Source organism: Gossypium hirsutum, chromosome A10, assembly GCF_007990345.1.
Source record: "Gossypium hirsutum isolate 1008001.06 chromosome A10, Gossypium_hirsutum_v2.1, whole genome shotgun sequence".
Lineage (NCBI taxonomy): Eukaryota > Viridiplantae > Streptophyta > Magnoliopsida > Malvales > Malvaceae > Gossypium > Gossypium hirsutum.
The window spans coordinates 115,935,199-115,958,656 of record NC_053433.1 but is presented as its reverse complement, the minus strand read 5'-3'; the positions used below and the strand labels follow the sequence as shown (position 1 = coordinate 115,958,656).

The window sequence follows — 23,458 nt, the reverse complement described above, 5'->3', positions numbered from 1 at the left end:
ACCGGACGGCCACCGGAGCCTCGCCGGCGCCGGCGCCGGCCACCGTACACGGTGGCCAGAGAGGTAAAAAACTCCAATTTTTTATTTTTTTTATTTCTTATATTTTTATATTATATTTCCGTATATTTTTCGTATTTTTTTATATATATATTTGTGAGAAAATAAATAAAATGACAATAAATATAAAATCACCTTCTATTTTCGATTTGCGATTTTGTGTTTGGTGCGCTGATTTGGTGTTTTTTTTTGTGTGTTGATATCTGTTTCGGATGATATTCCTGCTCTGTCTATTGGCTTTTGTTTCTCTTTTGAAATATATGTCTGTATTGATAAAAATCTCAAAAAAAGAACCCCCACAGTGTTTCATTCGGCTTTTTATAGCCTGTTTTGTTACATACTTTGTTATTATTTTTTGCTATTCTTGCTTCTGCTTTGCTTGTCTGTTGTTTTTGCAGGTACAGAGGCTGTTGTCATGCGTACAGGGTGTGGGCGTGGCGTAAGAGGACTGTGGAGGTATGGGACTGTTGTAGTGGGGGTATGGGGCGTGGCAGACGTCGGTGGTGACAGAGGCAAGTGGGCGCCGAATGCCAGGAGGGCTAGGGTTTGGGATTAGGTATTTTTGTTTCTGATTTTGTGTAATGGGCTATTAGTTTAGTGGGCTGGTAGGTTAGGTTATTGGGCTTCGGGTATATGGGTTCAGGGATATTGGGTTCTGGTTGTAAATGGGGTTTGAATTTTGGGTTGGCTGATGTATTAGTTAGGCTTAATGGGTATTGGGCTGTTTAGGTTAGGGTAGGCTAGTTGGGTTTTGGGGTTTAATGGGTTAGTGATTTAATGGGGTTTGAAATTGGGTTGAGGGATTACAAAATTGTAAATGGGTTCTCTGTAATAGTAGTTAAAATTGGCCTGTACAGCGTATGTAGGTGTGCAAGTTTAAACTTGTATTATATAAAAATAACAATGGGATAATTTTAAGGGAAAGCCAATTGCATCTAATATACAAGTTTTCATGAGCATTAAAAAAGTATGGATAGTTATTAGAGGTGCTCATGGGTCAGGCCTATGCAAAGTAATTAGATCACTTTTTCAAGCCGGTGCCTAACCCAAAAAACGGGCTTACTTTTTTGCTTAATATTGACCCGATTTATGAAAAGTAAACTGAGTCTGGCCTTACCTATCCATATTTGATTTGTTTAGAATAATATTTATTTAAATTTAATTTTTTTTTAAAAATATATAATACTCTAAATGCACTAAAAAAAGGCTAAAAATTAAAGTTTTCTAACACATTAAAAATACATTAAAAATATTTATGTTAAAAACACTACTATAAATCTAATAAATATTTTATTATATTAAAAAATAATTATAATAACTATTTTATGGTATTAAATATAAATGTTAAAATTTTATATTTTGAGTTAGTTATGTCAAGATTATTGTTGATCATGTGATTTGCATTGAAAATTTTGAGTTTAATTTTTAATCAATTCAATCGGTTTTAATACTTAAAAGATTAATTTTTAAATTTTTAATCAATTCAGTTGGTTTTCAACACTAAAATGATTATTTTTTAAAGAAAAGTGACATATTGAGTAACTGATTTAACAAGATTGAAGTCATCGGTACAAATTTAGTGTTTTTGACGTGGTTTGATTAGATAGTTACATATCTTTATTTCTATCTTTTAACCACCTTGCTTATTTAAAAAGGATTTCATAAGATCCCACCATAGTAAGATTTTATTTTAACTATTGATAAATTCTTTACCAACAGAAAAATCAATGGGGTGAACCCAAGTCGTAAGTCCATTGATTGAAGTGAGTTCATTCATGTTCGATATCAAAGCTCAATCCACAAATTCACATATTAGTAACGTGTGTGTACATAGTGTGAAAGTTTAAACTTGTAATATATAAAAATAATAATGGAATAATTCTGAATGAAAAACAATTGCATCTGAGATGCATGTTTTCATGAGCATTAAAAGAATTAAAAAAGTATAGTTAATCATGTTTTCATGACCAACTTCAAAACCTATTATACATAATTATATGTATAGGTATTAAGTCCTATAGCATGTTTGTCATATGTAAGTTTTTGTCCAATTAATTTAATTAGTTCCCTTTTAGTATAAAAAATTTAGAACAATGCAACTTTCTTTAAATTAATTAGCACGCGGAGTTGAAAGATTCCTTTTCTGCTTTCTTTATAAACAAAAGCAGCAGCGATCTTTAAAAATAATAGTAGACACTGTAGGTGGGCTTCAGCTCTTTCAAATTTTCTTTTGTCAATTGGTTCTTCCACCTGATATGGATGAAAGGTTGAGAACAGCAGCTGGTACAGGAAATGTTAGTGATCTATACAGTTTAATCCAAAGAGATGGAAATGTTTTGAGGCACTTTGATGAGGTGGAGTTTGTTGAAACTCCCTTACACATTGCTGCAGAAGAAGGATGCATTAGGTTTGCAATGGAAATGATGAGCTTAAAGCCATCATTTGCTAGTAAGCTAAACCAACAAGGCTTAACCCCACTTCACCTTGCAGTTACAAAAGGGCATACAAGTATGGTTCTACGTTTCTTGGAAATTGATAAAGATCTAGTTCGTGTCAAAGGAAAGAATGGTAAGACACCTTTGCACATCATAACTGAAGTTGGGAACCATAATGGTCTGTTGGAGAGATTTCTAGAGATTTGTCCTCAATCGATTCGAGACGTTACAATTGAGAATCGTAATGCTTTGCATATTGCCGTGGAACGACAGACTGGATGTTCTTCGAGTCCTACTTCGAACACTTAGGAAGACGGACTACTATCGTGAAGTGGTGAACCAAAAAGATGAAGATGGGAACACTGCACTGCACTTAGCTGCTTTTCATAATCAACCCGAGGTTTGACTCATCTAGTTCAATACAGCTTCTTTTTAATCTTTATAGACATAGATTGTAGTTCTTTTATATCTCAAACTATCAATTAAACAGATGCTTAAACTATTATTGAACTGCAACGCCGATAAGCACGCCACCAATCAAGCTGGTTTGATGGCATTGGATATTGCAGACCAGCATCATAATGAAGACAGTATTACTGTTCTACGTGGTTGCTTTATTCCAGGAGTTTCAAACTTTAAACATAAGTTGGAGAAACAAGTGAAAAAAGCATCAACTCTAATCTCTCACGAGATAGATAATATATCAGGCGAGGACCGTAATGCCTTACTAGTAATTTTAGGGTTGCTTCTAACTGCAACCTTCCAAGCTAGTCTTAGCCCACCTGGTGGTGTTTGGCAGGGAGATAACACTTCAAAGTCCAAAGGGTCATATGATGATCTGGCATTGGGTAAATCAATCTTAAGTGAACTTAGTTTTTCGATTTTCTATATTCCAATTTATCTTGTCTTCATCGTAACCTTTTTCTTAACATTAGCCTTGCTTAAACCATATCCCCATCGTTTCAGAACAGCACTTCAAGTCTTACTTGCTTTCTTCGCAATATGCTTCGACCAATCAGTAAGTTTCATAGCGCCAACCTTATTCACAACTAGAGTTATGCATATATTTTCGGTTTTGGTTTTTATTTTAACGTTGCTCATGGTTTTCACTTCTCGAGAGTCGAAACTTAGTGTTGCAATTCTGGGAAGTTGGTTATCCCCTTCATTTGTGTTGGAATATTATGATTCAGGATCACTTTTACCAAATGTAATTCATGCAGTTTGGTTATTCCTTTTCCTATATGATGAATTCTGGACAGGAACCATTTTAGTTGGAGCATACTGTATACCCTTGATCATCCTTTCATCGGGTTTTACGTATTGTATTGTCTTTGGGTGCTGGTTATCCCTTTGTCTATGTAGATTCTGTCTAAACTGGTTTCTTACTCATAGAGTGTAGCTATCTTTGTACCAAAGAGAATAATCAAAACAATGTTCATCTAAATCCCTTTTGTCTCCTTTGATTTATCGATGTTCTTTTGATTGAACGTATGATAGTCCGGTTCGTGTAAATATAAAATTTTAGAATTATTTTTTAGTTTGTTGAGTCCAAAAAATATCCTAAAATTTTGTCAAGATGGGCCTAGATAAAAATTGTTAAACTTGAGTTTAGTTCAACCTACTCATATTATTTTTTTTTACGTAAAAACAAATTTAAAACTATAAATGTTTCTCAATAATTTAAAAATACATTAAAAAAATATTTATATTTAAATAATACTAAGATAGTTGTAATATAATAGCAAAACTACATAAAAATGACAACAAACAGCAACAAAGTAATGAAATTTTTTTTTAGGAAAATTCGAGTCGGCCCAGGCCAAAAAATATTTCTCGAGGCCCAATTCTTTTAGAAAAATGAACTTATTTTTTGTCCAAGTACATTTTTCTGCCCTATATATTTGCTTAAACCCTATTACTTTTTGGGCAAAATTTTGGGCTTAGGTAAATGGCTCAACCCATTATCAGGTCTAGTTATAGACTATAAAAGTTATTTTTTGTGGATTCAAGTTTGCCTCGATTTATTTATTTATCCTTTAAAAGAATTTCCGTTCAGTTTTTTTTTGTTAATTTTCAGTTTTGGAGATTTCTCAATTTTTTTAGTAATAAAAATATTAATTTACTATTGAGGTTGGAAAGTGCAATGAAAAAGGGGTTTGAAAAAGTGTTTTTGAAAAGTCTAATATTGTTTATTATTATTATCAAAAAGCGCTTTCCTGAATTCTGGCATGACTTGATTAGATAGTTACAATATCCTTATTTCTATCTTTCAACCACAACTATTGATTTAAAAATGATCTCATAAGATCTCATTGTAATAAGATCTTATTTTAAACTCTATTGGGAAACTCTTTACCAACTAAAAAGGGAAAAAATCAATGGGGTGAACTCAAGCAGTAGGTCCATTGGTTGAAATGAGTTCATTTATACCCAATATCACGATTCGATCCACAAGTTCACCTATTTTAAACTCTATTGATTTAAAATAATATCATATTTCTGTCTTTCAACCACAACTATTGATTTAAAAAGGATCTTATAAGATCTCACTATAATAAGAACTTATTTTAAACTCTATTGGTAAACTCTTTACCAACTAAAAAGAAAAAAATCAATAGGGTGAACTCAAACAGTAGTAGTGTGTGCGTACGTAGGTGTGTAAGTTCTAACTTGCATTATATAAAAATAATAATGGGATAAGTTTAGAGGAAAGACAATTGCATTTAAGATACATGTTTTAATGAAAGAGTATAAGTAGTCACTAGAGCTGTTCATGGATCAAACTTATGTAAGGTATTTAGATAACTTTTTCAAGCCCAAGCCCATAGGTTTGCTTTTTTTGCCTAACCTTGACTTGATTTATGAAAAATAAACCTATGCTCAGCCTCACCCATCTATATTTGATTTGTTTATATTAATATTTATTTAAAATTAATTTTTTTTAAAAATATAATGCACTAAATACACTAAAAAAGGCTAAAAATTAACGTTTTCTAATACATTAAAAAGCATTTATATTAAAAAAACACTACTATAAATATAATAAATATTTTATTCTATTAAATATAAATGTTAAAATTTTATATTTTGAGTTGGGTAAGTTTTTTTAGGTCTTGGGCAATAGGTTTAATTGTTATTGTATTAGGGATTTAATATAAATATAAATATAAATAAATAAAATTATTATTTAACATATATAATTAATATAATATTGTTTTATAACATAATATTCGGGTTGGCCGGGCTCAGACAAAAAAAGTCTTGCCCAAGGCTCGACATTATAGAAAATGGGCCTTAAGTTTTACTCAATACAATTTTCTAGGCCTCGTATTTTGTCCAAATCCTTCCATTTTTCGGGAGAGTCTTAGGGCCTGAGCGGGTGACATGTCCCATAAGCAAATTTAATAGTCAGGCTTTAGCACTAGAAAGGTAGAGCAAGTTCTAGACTCGCTATACATAAATATATGCGTGGATCTTCGAGCCCTATTTTGTATGTTTATCATATGTAAGTTTTTGTCCAATTAGCACAAATTCTTAATTCATTTGTGTACTATTTATAGCGTAAAAAAATTGATATTTATCATGACTTAAACATATATTTATATTTGTATTTTGAATTAGTTGTTAATTTGGTAATAATGAAAAGCATGGAGCTGTAATTAAGAGAGGGGTTCGTTGCATGTGGACAGATAGACATTATTGTTTGTCGCATTTCACACTTATAATTAATAACCCAAAACACAATGAATCCTCGATTCCCATCAACCGACCTTTGCAGCTCTGTTAAAATTTTCTCTCTATTATATATATATATATATAAATCATAAATTAAAAATTATTTTAATTATGATGAAATAATATAATATTATAATATTATTTTTTAAATTTTTCATTGAGCTTATACTGTGTGAAACAAGCATTTTTAAAATTAATTTTTGTCTGATATTTGTTTGATGAAGTTGAAAAATATTTTGTGGGGTTGTCTTAAAAAGAAAGTCAAATTGCAACAATTATTTTTTTAATCACTAATATTAAATATACTTATTAATTTTATTTAAATATTTTTTATTATAATTATTGCATGTTGTTTTACTTTTTCTTTTTTATGTTTTTCATTTAACAGTATAGTTTACTTTCTTATATATTTTTAAATTTTTATATTATTTAAAAATAAAAGAAATTATGATTACTGATTATAAATAACTGCAATAAAAAATAAATTAGTTAAAAGCTAATTAAAAATTTAACACATAAAATTACGTATAATGCATATAATATTAAAAACTAATATGTACAGAAATTCCTAACTTAAAAATAAATATATATTGTAATTGAAATCCAAAATATATCAAATATAATTTTATAAAGATAACTTATTAAGCCTCAAATATTTTTAAAAAATATTGTACAAGTAATTGACAAAATGTTACTGTTGAGGGGGAGATTAGTCTCGAATCTTCAATGGAAAGTATTGTCCCATTCATGGGTTTTGTCTCCCTTAGAGAGCGCTTCGGTTGATGTAGATACGACCCACAAGCTCACGAGAGAGGTGTCAATATTGTTAGAAATTAATTATGGAAAGCGCACCTATGGAGGAATATCGAACTATCAACTAAGGCATTATATGCCATACATTAGCATACTTGGTTCCACTTGATTAGACTAATGTTCTTACCCTTTAAGACCCGTTAAGGACTTGGGTTCAAACCCCACCAATACCGAAATGATAAAATGTTTATTTGGTGGACCTTAGGCGCTCCCAATAAATTCTATGAACCATTTGAGCTCTCCTTGAAGTTGAGAGATAAAATTTCAGACATTAAACTAAGCATAAACACCTCGAGAACAATACCAACTATTTGAGGTCCAAATCAATTACTCAAAAAATGATATTTCAAAAACTTCTACCAATAAAAAAATTGGTTCCAATGTAATATTTTATATTATTTACCAGTTATAAAAGTATTTAATACCATTGCTATGTCCACTTTTTCTTAATTACCTCACTTGGCACCCTTTCCAAAGTTATATAAAGATTTAATACATTACGAGGTCCTAGGTCCACACTCATGCAAATACTTCAATCTTGAGTATTTTTCTTTTATAAAAGAGAAAAATTTTATTATTTAATATTTATCATTTATGTCAATTTGACCTTCATAGTAAATTCATCATAAACATTTTATGTTTTAAGTCCACAAATTCTATTATAATTAATGATTATTAGAAATTACAATTATTTAATATATTTACTTTTTAAATTTCAAAAATTAAATTAAATTGTTAATAATATTAATTATTTTTTTAATTTATCAGCATGATATTTTGGAAAAAAAATTCGCTTAATAACTATGTAACTAAAAAATAATATTATAGTAAATCTAAATTTAATAAAATAATCTGAACAATATTAATAAGTACACTTAAATTATGAAATTAAACCTTTGAAAGAATGTTATACAAACTTGCTAACGAAATTCATATAAAATCCTAACATCTCTTAACTTCTAAGCCTATATCTCCATATTTAATTCAATGATTGATTGATTGATTGATTTTTTTTGTCGGAGAATTCAAAATCGAATTCCCTTTCTCAAAAAAAGAAAAAAAAGGCTGACCTGGAGGATTGACTTCATTTGGATCTCGATTAAAAAAGGCTCTTTTTTTTTTTTAATCTCAAGTCTCCATTTTATGATTGAATCTTTTTTAATAATCAAACGTAAGCAGATTTTGTATTTTCTTATTAAATTGAGACTAAAACAGGTTAGGAAAGTTGAAATAGCTTTCGGATCGAATGTTCAAGTGTGCAAATAGGGGTGATTTACCTAAAAAGGCCCATTATGGAGATGGGCCGATTTTTAAAATATTTATCGAAAAGGGTCGGTTTTGGCAAAACGCATCCACGTAGGAGCGTTTTAGAGGAAAAATGTCATGTCAGCAAAAATGAACTTATGTAGACGTACTTTGCTGACGTGACAAAAAGCTCCCTCAGGGACGCGTTTTGCTCTGTGTTTTTTTCTAGGTTAGGAACTTTTGCATGTTTAGTCCCTAAGGTTTTTTAGGGTTTTTATGATTAGGGTTTTGTTAAAATAATTTAGATTTAGGGTTTAGGTTGTTAAAATAATTTAGGGTTTAAGATTTTAGTGGATTTTAGGATTGAATTAGGATTTAATGTTATTTTATAAAAATTAATTAAATTAGGGTTTAGTTATTTTAAAATAATATTGTGTTTTTTTTAAACAAAATTGACTATTTTTACCCTGCAAAAATAATTTTTAGAAGACGTTTCTGAACAGATAGTGTCAAAAACGCTTCAAGCATAATGCACTGTCAGCAAAATTACTGAAAAAAGCTCCCACGTGGATGCTCTTTTTCTACAGTAATTCCTGAAAAAATAATTTTCAGAAGACGTTTTTGAACAAATAGTGTCAAAAACGCTTCAAGCATGATGCAATGCTAGTAAAATTTCTGAAAAAAGCTCCCACGTGGACGCTCTTTTTCTACAATAGTGAAATAATATGAGGGGGTTTATACTTTTTTTACCGTTAAAGCCCCCCAACAGTAAAAAAAAAATAGCCGTTGGGGTCAAAAACACGGAGCAACACGCGCCCCTAGGGGAGCGTTTTGCTGACATTTTCTCCCTAAAACACTCCTATGTTGACATGTTTTGCCAAAACCGACCTTTCCAGTAAATAATTTAAAAATCGGCCAATTTCCGTAAATATACTTGAAAATGAGCCTTTTTAGATAAACCGCCTGCAAATAGGGTTATTTTATGCGCATATATAATAATAATTATCGATTTTCTTCAAACAAAATTTCTAAATGTTATCCATCAAGCAGTTAATTTAATTCCTAACTATCAAAAGTATTATCATTTGAGATAAGACTTTATCTCTCGTTCTTTACTAACTCAAGTGGTATTATATACCCCAATAAGTGACCTACATACTATAGATTAGTAGCTAAAATTTTATCAGAGATAAGACAGTACAGTCAAGATATTCCCGACTCTGAAAACCAAGCTTTCAAGACACAGTTACTCAAATTTTCCCAAAGACAATTTTGAACTTCATTTTATTTTTTTATAACTTTTTAATATGAGGGTTTCAATATAAATTCTATTTATTACATGCACGTTTAGTATAATCTAATATATACATATTGAATTTGGTGATAGATTCGGCAGCCAGCTTTGCATTGATTATTTAAATGGAAAATTGAATGGAGAAAGCATCTTATTATCATTTTAACCTAAGCATATATTTACCCTAAACCCCAATTTCATTAAATTAAATTAAACAGAGGCAGGGGCACTAACCCCAAAATGAAAATAATATAAATATATTTTTTAAAATCTATTTTATTGTATATTAAGTATTTAATTTAGTTACTGTTAGTGGCGAAGTTCGCAACTGGTTTCGCTCCAGGTTAATGTCAATGAGTTAAGTGAATATTAATTAGGTTAAGTAATGATGAAAATATCTTCATATTATAAAGTAGGTTGTATTATTTTGAGGGGGTTTTTATCATATTAAATTTTTTATATAGAAAAATATACACATGATAGGATTTGAACTTAAGCCTTTATAGTTAGGGATGACAAGTCCGAACTGTCTGATGAATTTTGAATCAATCCACTCTGAATGGAGTAGATTTTTTTTATTTGAAAAGTAGATGCGAGACATGGTAGGATGGATCTTTTCTTTTGGGGTATAGAGCGATTATGGTAATTACATGTCTTATCTCGCCCTACTTCGCTATATAAAATTATCATTTTATTATTGCATATATGAACTATTAAAAGGATAAAAATGTAATAACATATTATAAAAAAATTATATATTTAAAATTAAAATATTAAAGATATTAAAGATAAATAACAAAGTTAAATTGAAGTGAAGTGGGATGAGATAGGGATGATTAGTGATTTAAAACATGATTATGATTAGAGAAAAGTCAAAAATATTTTTTAGGCTGAAAATTAAGTTATATATTTTATTGAGAGTAAAAATATAGTTTCGGCATTGTATTAGCTTATACCTTTATAGTTTTTAGAATAACAAAATCATAATTTTATCATTTTTAGGATCAAATTACAATTTTTTTTATTATTAACTTACAACTTCATAAGATTTAAAAAAAAATTAAGATGTAATTTTTCATTTTAAGAAACCAGAGTCTTTTCCTACATCTGTGACACAATCTAAGAGCATAGCTAAGGAGGTTAGTAGGGACCTGACCCCCTCTTAAAATGAAAAAAATTTCATTTAGGCCCCTTTAAAATTTATAAAATTTTAAACTAGTAAATATAAAATTACACTTTGATCCCAAAAATGATAAAAAATGATTTAATCTTTAAAAAATTATAAAGATATAGATTTCTAGATTCGCCCTAACATCATCCCTAATTATGGTAGGGTAAAATACATAAACATGACCTAAATTTATGACTTTGTAAAAGCCTATGGAATTGATGAAACTTGAAAGAGATGACAATATCTAAACTAAGTTACATAGAATCCTTTTTCTTCCGAACAATATACTATCTAGAAATAGAATAAGAGAAAGTTTTAGAAAAAAAGTAATAATTATAAGTCGATATATTTCGATATAATTGTCTACTTTCGCTATTAAAGGCATAGGTTAGTAGTTTGAATGCATCTAATATAGACTAGAAGTTTAAATGTTGTAGGTTGAATTAATGATTAAATCTGGGTTTAAATCTTTAATGCCAAAAGGACACAAATTTGAAGTGAAAAAAAAAATTGAAATTTGGATTTTTTAAATAAATTAGTATAGTTGTTGACAGGTAAAATCAACAAGGAGGAGGAGATGAATGTGACCGTAGCAATTTACCCTTTGCTAGAGTAGAGAGTCACTGTTGTTGTGGATTGGACGGCTGTTTGGCGGGATTGATCTAGACGGAGTTAAGTGTCTCGATTCTTCTCTCTTACTCAGCCTTCTTTGGTATCTTGGTTAGGCTTATATATGTGGAACAAAGGAGTTCCACACGTCCTAGGTTCACTAATAGTAAAGTTATATTTTATTTACTTGTTTTCTTGTAGCGGCAATGATGTGACATTTTAGATTAAGAATCTGACATATTAAGATAGTCGGATAATTAATAAATCTAAAAATTTATGTTCACTAAGTAAAGGTGATTTAGCAAAAGTGATCTAGCGAGGGTTTGTCGTAGTATCGACGTTGTCCAAGGTTCACTCATTGTAAGATTCACACTACTATGCTATGTTGAAGCATGTCCCTATACTTATTTTGTAGTTAAATAACCCATTAGTCTATTAACTTTACTTATTAAAGCCCTTAATTTTAATTTAGGTCATAATTTTATTATGGGATTAAAATAATATTTGAATTTCCACACCGGTACTCGATAATAATATTTGTTTTTGATATTCTTCATGTCCATTTTATATTTCATATTCGGGGTTAGTGACTATCATTCCCAATAATGCTGTCTTTAAGATTCGAACATGGACCCTCTCCTTAAGAGTGGAATATGTCTTACTATTGCACCCAACCAATTATTGATACCGATACTAATATTTTAATTACTTTTTGAACAAAGTATTTTAATTATTAATTATTAGTTTTAGAGACATTTTGTCAGCCAACAATCATATAGAAGCAAGTTAATTTTAAATATTATTGATTGGTAATATATAAAGAGATCACACCTTTATTGTTTTAAGCTTGTTTGTTTAATTAATATAGGCAAACAAGGTTGAATGGAATGTGGAATGTTAAAAACTTATTTGTTTTTTGTTTGGTAAAAAACAATTATTGAGTGTGAAAGAAATTGAATGAAGGGAGCTAACCTTTCTAAATTGTCTTCAAACAAACGTGAAAAGAGAGAGAGTTAGGGGATGCATAAGCTAGGACTTTTTTGATACATTTTAAAAGTTTAAGTACTCAATTGAATATAAAAAATAGGTAGGGGTTTAATGGCTTTTCTTGAAAAAGTTTGAGAGCTTTTTTTACATATTTTAAAAGTTCAAATACCCAATTAAGTAAAAAAACGGAGTTTAAATTTTTTTTAATTTAAGGGTTTTTTTATACCCTTAAACCTTTTTTTTGGTTAATTTTTTCGAATTTGTGCTTAGGGTTTGAACCTAAATTCTATCTTTAAAAATATAATATGTCTTACCACTATATTTAACACTTATTGATTTTTTATTTTTAAATCGCAACCTTCGTTGTAATATTTATACTTATAAATATGAAAAAATTGAGGGGTAAGACTAATAATTATTTCATTGAGATTAAATTACAATTAAATTACAACATAATAAAAATTATGTTTGAAAAATCCACTTTTATTAGGTTGATTGGTGAGAATTGTTGGTACTTGTAGTGAACTTAGGGACCTTAAACTTTATGCCTTAAAAAGGATGATATTCTTATTGGAACATCCCCCCTCCCTTTTTTACTTTTTTGGGTTGGGGTTAAAAAAAGTTTGCTTAGTAGTTAAAATTGATGACTTAATTCAAAGGTGAAAATTATGTTATACCATTAAACCTTGGATGCTCATACTAAACAAGGGTAAAGATTTTCTTTCACATCATATTAACTTGCGATTTCTAGTAGTTACCATTTCTAGAGTTAATTAATTTGATTTTTCTCCTAAGCAACCTTTTTATTTTTTCATATTCCTTAATTAACTAAGAAACATTATATATATATAGAGGAGTATATCTCATATTTTTTTGTCAAACCAGAATCAAAGTAGAATTGATATTGTGATGATGTGACATAGGACATCACCATGACGACTTCTTGACGAGGAGACATACGACATCCCAACGACGCAACGTGTTCCTCACATAAATGGGTTTATTCTTTTAGTTAAATTCTACTACATTATCCTAGTTGAACTCTAATTACTCCAAAGATACTTTAGTCAGATTAATCTTATAATTTTAGTCTATAAATAGGCCATAACAACCCTAAAATAGGTGATCATAACACAACATTAGAGAGGAAATCAAGAGAAAGTTTTGAGAGAGCTTTGGGGGAATTTTATGTTTTAGTTAAAAAGTTTTGTCTTCGGGATTAGTGTTTGTTTTAGAATTTTTTTCATCTTGTGGAATAAAAAAATATATTATTAGTGTGCTAAATAATCATCCATATATATAAATTTATTTAATACATTGCCGGTGGAGATTTTTAGACTCCACAAGTTAGTCGAGGTTAAAATTTATATAAATTTATTTTTGTTAGTATTAATTTTTATAATTAATATAAATCTATTACTTCAAATGAATGAAAGCTTTAAATTACTTAACATCAATATGCATGCTTCTTTTTTTTATTAATTGTTTAAATTTCTTCAATTTTTTTTTATAATTAAAGAAGCTAAATACAATTAGCCATGATTAATTTTGTAATAGTTGCCAACACTTTCTTGTAACACTCCATAGCAATTTGTTGTTAGGATACTCATAAATTTTCAAACCAAAGAATTGTTCCTGCTTAAAGTTGCCATAGGGTCTGTAATCGTATTCATTAAGCGTGGAGTATATGACACCTTTATATGTCAATTCCTTAGCAGTTGTTCTCTTATGATTCGCACCATAGTCGACCCCACCTCCTCGGATTGATCACTAATTTTATTCACTGCAACTAAGCTGTCACTCTCCACCATTAGTTGCTTTATACCTCTCCTCCATGCTATATCCAAACCATCCATAATAGCTCAAAGTTCTGCATCAACTATAGAACATATACCAAATATTTCTATTATACCCAGTAATCCATTTACCTTTGTGGTCTCGGAACAACCCACCAACTGAGGTTCTACCTGTCAATAAGTGCTTAGCCTCATCCGTATTCAGCTTACACCACTCTTTAGGCGGTGATTGCCTACAAATCCGATTACTTTCCTAAGCATTCCTCTGACGCCTTCTTCTATTGGCCATAGTAATCGATTTCGTATAAGCTAGAATACCAGCAACCTCAGACGTAACCTCCCGTGTTCCACCATTAAAGATCACATTGTTCCTACAGTTCCACACACTCCATGCAATAATTCCAAACAATAATTTCTTCAATTTTCTTAATACCAATATTGTGAACACACTAATTAAAATATTGTTAGATTTAGCATCCAATTGTTTAAACATTGCTTAATTTTTTAATAAACCAATCAATTTATAATTTTCAAAACATTGTTTTAGAAAAAATAATAAAAATATACAATTTGAATCTTAAATAATAATGTTTTAAATTTTAAACTGATTTCAATTAGGGTTAAAATTTAATTTAAAATATTGTTTTAAACATAAAATTTTTATTAAAGTGGTTGAAATACAACGTATTATTGCTTGAAAATTTATTATACCATGAAATAAAACATAGAAATAATTTTTAAAACATATTTTTAAAACACATTTATAATAATTAAATGATTTTTAAAAATTTTTCTACAAAACCCATTACTGATGTTTAAAGAAATGAATTTTTTTTAATTATTGGTTAATAACAAATAATAATTACAACAAATTTTTTTTAAAAAAACTTCTAAAATAATAAATTAAATAAACAGTTTTAAATATATTAATAATTTAGCATATTATTAGAAAAAAATTAATAAAAAATATATTATCATAAAATAATTATCGTTTAATAGTTATCATTATGTATGATTTATATAATAAAATATAAATCTATATAATTATTTTTTATAAAAAAATACTAATATCTTTTATATTACAAATTCAAACATATGTTTTACAGTTAGTCCAATAATACAATTTATTAAATTATTTCTCATATAATTAATAAAATTTATAAAAAAAATTACAATACAATTTAATACAATATTAATTAATAGACACAATTAACCCGTGCGAAGAGGGTAATAAAAACTAATATAATATAACATAGGCTTAATGGTATTAAACATAGTACTTTCCTATTTTAAGCGAGATTTTGAGGCATCGGCTTTTGTTATACCCCAGCTCCACAAATAGTATGACTCATATTTATTCGAGAAATTAAGATTAAAATTGATCAATTAATAATTAATATTTTGTATTATCTATGTTTATTATTTTTTTGTTGATAAAATGTTTTTCATAATTTTTAAATTTATGAAATCAATAATATAATATAATAATTATTTTATTAATAATATTTTCATTATCAATGTGTTATTTATTATCACTTAATTAGACTTTAGATCCATATTAAATTACGTCTATTATTTTAAATTAATGAATCCGAAACTGGGTCCATTAAAAACTTAAATACAAAGGCGGCACAAAGAGGACACACAAGAGCCTTAGCCCCTAGTATTAATAAAACGATAATTCTATTTTTGACATACCTTCTAAAATTTTACAATTTAATTTTGATCCGCAACAATAACATCCCTAACTTTACCCTACCTAAATACCCAGATGAGTTTGGGCCTGATTCTATTGAACTCGTAGCCTATCTTGCGAAGTTACATGTTTATGGAACCGTATAAACACGTGTTAGGTCTAGAGTAAGATACATATATGTATGTATGAAACCTACCTAGTATGTCATATCAATGAACATACTCATATCATATAAATATACAAACACCAGCATTTTAGAGAGATTAAAAAAAAAAAACTCAAACTATATATATATAATGCTAATGAATATGTTAAAAATAATAAACATTAAGGTAGGGCGTTTGAAATTTATTCGAATTTTTTGTTTAACATATTTTTATTTGAAACTTGTATCTATAAATGCAAATTATGTATATTAGAAATTAACAAACTCACTTTATGTGTGAAAAAATTAAAATAAAAATTAAGAATGCAAGTGAAAAATAACAAAAATTATTAAAATAAATTTATTTTTAGTTTTTTAAAAATAGTAGATAAAAAGTAATTTCGGTGGTTAAAAATATAAACTTAATTTTTTAAAATAAATTTATATTTTAAATTTCAATTAATTTTTTTAAAAAAAACCTAAATATCCTTATTACTTTATACGTTTTTTATTTTATAATTTTTTTATACCTCTCTAATTGAGTTAATATTATATTAACTCGCAATACTAATTCAATAAAAAATTATAATTTTTTTTTAATATAATAATAAAGAATGAAGAAAAAATAAAAGTTTCCCCTATATAAAGATATTGTTGTTTTATTTATTTATTTATTGTTGAGAAGGTATTCTTAAAACAATAAACGATAAAGCAATACCGAGTCTTTGAATTTGATAATATTTTTCAATTTGATCCTTAATTTCTTTTTGGTCCACATTAGTCTTTGCATTTGACAAATTTCTCCTATTTAGTCCTAAATTTAAATTCCATTAAATTATAATGACATGACAATTTGAGATTATGTCACATTATCACCTAAAAATTTTAAATATATAAAAAAAACTTCAAATGATTACACATCATAATCGTAAACGTTCACATCATCATACTTTAGTAAAATTGAAGATTGAAGATCAGGAAAAAAAAATTTAAGTTCTAGAACTAATGTAAATCCAAAAACATTTTTTAAAATTAAAACGAAAAAATTATGAAGTTCAAGAATTAAATATTAATAATAAAGGTGTTAGAAAAAGGCAAGGACCAAAAAAAAGTTGAATGCTTAATTTGATTAAAGGACAAGATGTTTGAAGTGAAATCTAAGGTAAACAAAAGAAGTTAAAATGTCTTAATCTTTCCATTGAAAAAAGTGCCATTGTTAATTGTTAAATGTTAAATGCTTATTTTATATTATATAAAAGGCAAGTAGGGGGAGAGGGACCATATTGTTGGTAAATTTAAGGACCATGAAGTCCATATTTAACTTAATTCCTGTCCATTTGGGGCCCTTAATCCTTTGGTCCTCCCATCATTTTATGTACCATTCTTTTCATTTTTCCACTATTTTTTTTTGTACATTTTCGTGAGCAAAACATGTTTATTGAATTCAAACTCAATTCGTTTTTGTTTTAATTTGATTGAATCTGAAATGTTTTTAATAAATAATTTAATATAAAAAAATTTGATTAATAAATCTAAATGATCTGAACCTGATCTTGAACCCGAAATGACTTGAAAATTTTAAAATTCAAATTAACTCGATACAAAGCAACTCAAATGCAAAAACTAATTTGAACCCAAAATGGCCCAAACTTAAATGATCTAAATCCAAAATGAGTAAAAAAATTAAAATCCTAATTAAGTCGATCTAAAACAATTCGACCCACTCTGTCAACATTTAGAGCTCATCTGGTCGAAAGGTCTATCCAAGGATCAAGTTACTCCTTCGGTTTAACAAATTCAATAGATATGGATTGGATTTTGGATAAATATTTTCTTTTAAGAGGTTACAAGTACAATTGCAATCAAATAACTACGACCTGAATAAATTGTTACTGGAATTGCACACTAGTTTGTAAATCTTGCATTTTTTTTGAAAGAAGTGTTGCAACACCTTTTTTTTTAATAATATCATTATAGGTCCTGATCATATCTACTCTTTTTAACACAATGTCTATAACTACCCAGAGGCGAATCTAGGGGGGCTACCCCTAAAATGGAAAATTACTATTTAGACCCTCTAAAATTTTTAAAAATTTTAAATTAGTAAAGGTAAAATTGCACTTTGGCTCTCCCTAAAATTGTAAAAAAATTAATTTAATCCTTTAAAAATTATAAAGATATAGACTATAAAAAATTAAAATTTCATTCAACCTCTAAAAAATTGTACTAGCTTCGCCCCTAGAACTACCCATAGGCCCTCCACAACCCATCAATAAGAGGATAATGCGCTTTAACGCAGTTGAACACACATTCTCCTGTATTAGCAACAATGCACATGTCAATCGAGTTAAGACTCAACCGACAAGATAGGACACAGAATATATATACAGTTTGAATAATTATTCTACCTATACAAAGCCTATATTAGAGAATAGATTCATTAAATAATTATTGTACAAGCCCAATTATGCCTGGCCCAAACTAAATTACCCAAGCCCAATTTACATCAAACCCTAGCCCAAATAATAAGCCCATTTGCTTAAGATTTTTCAGCAACCCTAGCCTCCTTCAGCCTCAGCCGCCGCATGCCTTTTCGTCTGCCACGCCGTTGCCCATACCCTGCTCCACTATAGCGGCGCACTACCCCCTTACCCCCACGCGTCTGACACTCCACCGTGCCCTCCATACCCTGCAAACACAAAACAACAAAGAACAGAGAGCAAATAAGGCTATAAAAGCCGAAACAAGCATGTAAAAAGGGAGGATTTTTTTTCTTTTTCATTTTTCAGTTGTAACACTACTTAAAATACAAAAAAAAGCAGATTGAAGCGAAAAAAGATCCGAAACAGAAAGGCAGAGATCTAAGGTTTCTTTTATTTTTATTCGAAAATTCATCTATTATATATATCTATACATAGCATAAACTTATAAAAAAGAATAACAAAAAAAAAATAAAAAATTTTACCTTTCCGGCCACCGCGTGCGGTGGCCGGCGCCGGCGCCGGCGAGCCTCCGGTGGCCGTCCGGTGACCCCCCCCTTCGCCGGAAATCGCTCCGGGCTCCCCTCTCCTCTCTCCCTTTTCTTTTTTTTTCTCCCTCAGCCTTACAAATGATTTTTTTTGAAATTTTTGACTTTTATAGGGGGCCAAAACGCACCGTTTTGGACCCCCAGTTTAAACAAATAAAACGACGTCGTTTTGATCGCGGGTCGGGTCGACCCGACCCGCACCAGGGAGGATCCGCGTGTTTTTCTTTGGAAGGGCTAATTGCACTTTTAGCCCTTCCGCTTTTTCGGGAGTTTACAATCAAGCTTTTCTTTATTTTTAATCTAGCTCCATGGTTTCGCCCCGAATTCATTCTGGTCCCCCATGCTGCGCAGCGTTTTAATACTTGGGTTTATTGCGCTTTTAACCCTCCAAGTTGCACGCGCGTTACAATCAAGTCCCTTTTCTTTGTTTTCATTTTTAATTGGCCCTACAACTGCGTTTTTAATTCGATTTTAATCCTTTTTACCCTGTTTTTTTGTATTTTTATCAAATATCCTTGTTATTTTTTATATTATTAGTATTATTAGTATTACTATTTTTATAACTATGTACTAGTAAATATTTCATTACGTATGTGTATACACATATATTTTTGTATTTAACATTTTTCATTTCACTTTATTTTAATATTTTATTAATTTTATGTACGTTTCTTTTATATTCCAATGTTATTATTATTATTATTATTATTATTATTAGTTTATGCTTTTGTTATATATCTATATATTTATAATATATATATATATACGTACTTATACATACTTAAATATATCTTTTCACATTTCATAATTCTTATATACTTACATATATTTATGCACATTTTACATCATATACATACTTATATATTTTATACTCTTAAAAATGCTTTTCGTATATTTCACATATTTTATAATTCACATACATATATTTTATATAATCACGATTTGTAAATATATAAATACACATTTACATTTTTTTAATATTTACCGATTTTACATATATGTACATACTTATCTATGTTTTCATATTCTGTAATTTATATATTTCTTATTTTATGGCTTTAAATTATACATGCATATATATATATATATTTTACATAATTGTATTTATTGTCATCATTGTTACTTGGTGTATGTTTATTTATCCATGTACACTAGTGCTTTTTCTAAAATGTTAGTTCTATTTATTTAGTTGCATGCTTTGTTTATGTAATCTCCTCGTCAGTTCATTTTGCCTATTGCATTGTTGTTACTCATTTTACTTTGCTCACCTTGTTGTATTCGTTATTGTTTTGTCAAGCATCGACACTAAACACCAAAAGGAAAATTTTTCTAAATAAGGCAATATTTCGCGTTTGGAAACTCGAGAAAACGTGCCCTAACGTGCTGGGTTTCGATTTCTCGTTTGACTAAATAGCCAAATATCCTCTTAAAGCTTCAAAGTATGGTTTCATTAAACTATAAGGTGATCTTGGTTTCGATGGTTTAGAGTATCGTGTCCTAACGTGCTGGATGTGATATTCCTTCGGAACAAGAGAACCTTATGTTTCAATTCATGATATCAGATTTTCTTTTAAGGATCGTATTTTTTAAAAACTCTTCAAATTTTCAATTTTCGACACCAAGACACTAATTAATCAACTAGGTACCAATTTTGGGCGTATCGAGGGTGCTAATCCTTCCTCGTGCGTAACCGGCTCCCGAACTCATTTTTTTGAATTTCGTAGACCAAAATCGTTGTTTTAATAAAATTAAATCATTTATTAAAAACAACCACTTTTTGAGGTGACCCGATCACACCTCGTCAAAAAAGGATTGGTGGCGACTCCCGTTTTCATTCTTTTTTAAATCCAAGTCGACCCCGTTTTATCCAAAAAAAATGGTGTCAACAGCTTGGCGACTCCACTGGGGAAAGACAAGAGAGTCAAGCCACGTGTTGATTATTTCTTGTCTTTTGTCGAAAGTTGAAAATTCGATTTAAATTTACGATCCTCTCATCTTTTGTTTTGAGTTACATTTTTATCGTGTTCTGTATTTTATTTTATACCTCCGCACATTCCATTGCATGACCGTTGGTCACACCTTTTAAGTGGGAGTGAGAAACTACGCCCTCGTGAGGTTTTCACCTCCGCATGGGATAGTGAATCGCTTCCGGGATACATCCGTACCTATGTCTTCGTGAGATTTTCATCTCCGCATGGCCATAGGGAAATGTATTCCCCTGAACTGAACTCGGTCCATATGAGCCTATAATGGGTGAGGATCGAGGAATCTGCTGGTTCAGGTACCCTCACTTTAGAACCAAACCACACATAGCGAGCCATAAGAACCCACCAAGATAGAGCTATTCTAGACCCTAGTGCTTACCGAATAGATGCTTTATTTATTATTGTTTACTTTAAATCCTAGATCTAATTTGCTCTGTTTGTGATTGCATGGCATTTTCATTTCAAAAGAGGTGTCGATTCACGTTCAATATAGATAGAAAGCTTATCATGGAAAAGAGGTTTCTTGATAAAATAGAAGACAATGCAGCTGTACGATTATGGGCTGAGACGATGTGGAGAGAGAAGGGCGATAGTCTTGCAGAAGGGTACGTATCAGAGTTATGGGACTTCACCCGTATCAGCGTAGTCCAAAATGATCTGCGAGAAATGAAGGAAATATGGGATCAATGGGACGACGGGACCAAGCAAATGTTTTACTGTGATTACGGGGACTTGCCTCACCTACTTGGTGTCAAAGTGGACAAGCATTTATTCCGAGCCCTAGCCCAGTTTTGGAATCCTGCTTACAGTTGTTTCACTTTTGGAAAAGTGGACTTGGTGCCCACCGTGGAAGAATATACGACCTTGCTTCGGTGTCCAAAGATTCAAATTGACAAAGCCTATTCTAGAGCTGCTAGTGTCCCAACATTATTAAAAAAATTGATGAGCATTACAGGGATGAGCGAACAGTGGGTCGCTGCCCGGATCCAACAGAAGGGAGACAGTAAATGCGTTCCTTGGAAAAGCTTGCGAGATTTAGTATTAGCACACCCCGATGTGAAGAAAAGAGTGGATGTCTTCGCTCTAGGTATCTATGGTTTGGTAATTTTCCCTAGAGCTTTAGGGCACGTAGATGAGGCCGTCTCTGATTTGTTCGACCGGCTTAGTAAGGGAGTCACGCCCATCCCGGCAATCTTAGCAGAAACCTTCAGATCTCTAAGTGCATGTCGAAGAGCAGGGGAGGGAAGGTTCATCGGATGCGCACAGCTACTATTGGTGTGGTTCCATAGTCACTTTTGGAAGATGGAGAATGTCTCTTATCGAGTCTTCTCAGAAGGTTATTCCCCGTTGAAGGAACAAGTTGCTACACCAAGACGAGACGACATCACGGAAGAGAAGTGGATGACGATTCTCCAAAATCTTCAGGAGGATGACGTTGAATGGAAAGCTCCTTGGATGGTACCCGACGAGATCCTGTATCGATGTGGTGATTTCGACTGGGTCCCTTTACTTGGAATTTGGGGAGCTGTCGGTTATGCCCCTTTACTCGTATTAAGACAATATAGATCGAGACAGTTCATACCAGCAACACAAGGGTTGGCTCAATGTGAGTTTTCTTATAAGGATGAAAACTACAAGAGAAAAACTCGAGAAATATCTAACGCTTGGAAACAGGTTCACCGAATGAAAATATTTACCATAGGAGCGATGGCAACTTCAGAATATTATGGGTGGTGGAGTAAAAGAGTCAATGACAACATCCCTAAACCGAGGGAAGATTGCGTTCAGTCTATAGAAGAGCATCTACAAGTAGTTCCGTCAGAATTAGAGATCATCAAACGAGACTTTGAGAAAAGGAATTCTGAGTTGGGAAAAAGGATAGAACAGTTAGAAGAAGAAAAAGTGCATTTGGGATTAGACATCGATATCCACAAGCTAGAAGCCGAGAAATTAAGGAAGGGAAAGAACAAAGCTGAAGAGGATTTGGATAGTCTAAAAATAGATTACAAGAAGCTGCGATTGTCGATGAGAACTGTCGGTCTGGGCAAAACGTCAGAGCAGTGGCGACAAGAGATCAATGAGGAAAAGAATAGGGCCAATCAGTGGGAAAAGAAATTTCAGGATGCTCGAGCTCGAGAAAACGCTTTGGAAAGGAGTTTGTTAGAGTGCCGAAATGAGAAGGCAGGATTAAAGGCCAAGGTGGCAGAGCTAGAAAAGTCACTTCACTCGTACCGTAGTCGCAACTCCATGATCGAATTAAGAGCAAGCTTAAATAAGATCGAAGAACTGAAGGAAAAGGTAGAGGAGCTTGAGGACGCATTACACAATTCTGAGCTACGAATGGAGCTTCTTGAGAGGAGTAATGATCAATGGCAAGAGCAATTCCACCATTCTCAAAGGCAGATTAGAGACAGAGATTACGTTATGGGCGAAGCTGTGACTCAAGTGCGGGAAGTGGCTGA

The 23,458-nt window shown here is 30.7% G+C and overlaps 1 protein-coding gene across 1 annotated transcript; it reads left to right on the top strand.

Moving 5' to 3' along the window:
• The first annotated feature begins 2,304 nt into the window (after positions 1–2,304).
• On the top strand, positions 2,305–3,891 carry LOC107889519 (uncharacterized). The gene is made up of 2 exons (XM_041078625.1): positions 2,305–2,892; positions 2,983–3,891. The coding sequence occupies exons 1-2, from the start codon at positions 2,737–2,739 to the stop codon at positions 3,889–3,891; spliced, it is 1,065 nt and encodes a 354-aa protein (XP_040934559.1). The 5' UTR covers positions 2,305–2,736.
• Positions 3,892–23,458: the final 19,567 nt, after the last annotated feature.

What these genes read in the sequence shown, in the direction of transcription:
- LOC107889519 (XM_041078625.1), top strand. Translation starts at nt 2,737, where the DNA reads ATGCTTTGCATATTGCCGTGGAACGACAGACTGGATGTTCTTCGAGTC. An exon ending in CTTTTCATAATCAACCCGAG is followed by an intron (nt 2,893 to 2,982) that starts GTTTGACTCATC and finishes TCAATTAAACAG; the next exon opens with ATGCTTAAACTATTATTGAA.